Source organism: Procambarus clarkii, chromosome 12 (assembly GCF_040958095.1).
Source record: "Procambarus clarkii isolate CNS0578487 chromosome 12, FALCON_Pclarkii_2.0, whole genome shotgun sequence".
NCBI lineage: Eukaryota > Metazoa > Arthropoda > Malacostraca > Decapoda > Cambaridae > Procambarus > Procambarus clarkii.
In genome coordinates this window covers 7137058-7138596 of record NC_091161.1, presented here as the reverse complement: position 1 = coordinate 7138596, position 1539 = coordinate 7137058, and the positions used below count along the sequence as shown (strand labels likewise).

General features: G+C 39.5%; 1 protein-coding gene across 1 annotated transcript; it reads left to right on the top strand.

Moving 5' to 3' along the window:
• The first annotated feature begins 253 nt into the window (after positions 1-253).
• On the top strand, positions 254-1204 carry LOC123772923 (gastrula zinc finger protein XlCGF57.1-like). Its single transcript, XM_045766359.2, has one exon. It carries the CDS (start codon positions 254-256, stop codon positions 1202-1204), a length of 951 nt encoding a protein of 316 aa, XP_045622315.1.
• The last annotated feature ends 335 nt before the right edge of the window (positions 1205-1539 follow it).

The following is a 1539-nucleotide window of genomic DNA, read 5'->3' as shown; positions in this document are numbered from 1 at the left end:
TTTTATTTATATAGATAATATAGTTTACCCTAACTGTTTATAAAAGAAAACCAAAAAGTTGAGAATACCACAAGCAACCGACGCGGCGACATTACCACAACAACAATCGCCCCTAAATCAACATCTTTCCATCAGGGCGCACTTGGTCTTCTCCCTAAATCAGCAACAACAACTAATGAATCACGCATCCCAGACAACACCAGGACCTAATTACCCAACCCAGTAGGAGTGTTGTGTTTCCAGGAGACGCGACATGTCACAAGAACACTCTTGCAGCCATCTGGAGGAGGTAACCTTTTCTGAAACCCTACAAACCATAAAAATGAAACCTCACCAGTGTCCAGAGTGTGGCAAAAGATTCAGTCATCATGGAAGTATGAAGACACATATGTTGATGCATACAGGTGATAAATTGCACGAGTGCCCTGAGTGTGGTAAAAAATTTAGTCAACTTGGAAACATGAAGAGGCATATGACGGTTCATACAGGTGATAAATTGTATGAGTGTCCGGAGTGTGGGAAAAAATTCAGTCAACTTGGATCTGTGAAGACTCATATGACGGTGCATACAGGTGATAAGTCTCACACGTGTCCAGAGTGTGGAAAAAGTTTCAGCCGTCTTGGATCTTTGAAGACTCACATGTCGGTGCATACGGGTGATAAACCTCACAAGTGTCCAGAGTGTGAGAAAAGCTTCAGTCGTCTTGATAATATGAAGTCTCACATGTTAGTGCATACGGGTGATAAACCTCAAGAGTGTCCAGAGTGTGGTAAACGATTCAGTCATCTGGGAAATATGAAGACTCACATGTTGGTGCATACTGGTGATAAAATTCACAATTGTCCAGAGTGTGGGAAAAGCTTTGGTCGACTTGGAACTATGAAGGCTCACATGTTGGTGCATAAAGGTGATAAGCCACATAAATGTTCAGAGTGTGGAAAAAGCTTCAGTCGTCTTGATAATATGAAAACTCACATGTTAGTGCATACAGGTGATAAAGTGCATGAATGTCCAGAGTGTGGGAAAAAATTCAGTCAACTTCAACATATAAAGAGGCATATGTTGGTTCATACTGGTGATAAATTGCATGAGTGTGCCGTGTGTGGGAAACGATTTAAGCACCGTAAAAATATAATACGTCACATATTAGTGCACCCCGGGGATGAACCTCAAAAGCCACCAGGTGATGTGGGTGTTGAATAAATCTTGAGTACCATTCAATTACATTGTACAGTATACTATCTGTACATAACTTTCTACTAATATCATATTCCCTGTGGAAACTCTGCTTCATATTTAAAGTATAGTACTATTAGTGTATCAAATGTTTTACCTACAGGTATAGAAATTTTGAGGTTGATTTAAAAATTTTTTAAGATTTTATTTATTTATTTATTTATTTATAAAAAATACTGTAATAACCCCTCCCAGCGAGCATAAGAAATATTGCCGGAACAACCATGAACATCTTCAAGAGAAAACTAGATAGTTTTTTCCAAGGAGTGCTGGACCAACAGGGCTGCAGGCTGCTGCAAGCA

Excerpts from the sequence above, each read along its gene's own strand:
- LOC123772923 (XM_045766359.2), top strand. The coding sequence starts at position 254 with ATGTCACAAGAACACTCTTGCAGCCATCTGGAGGAGGTAACCTTTTCT.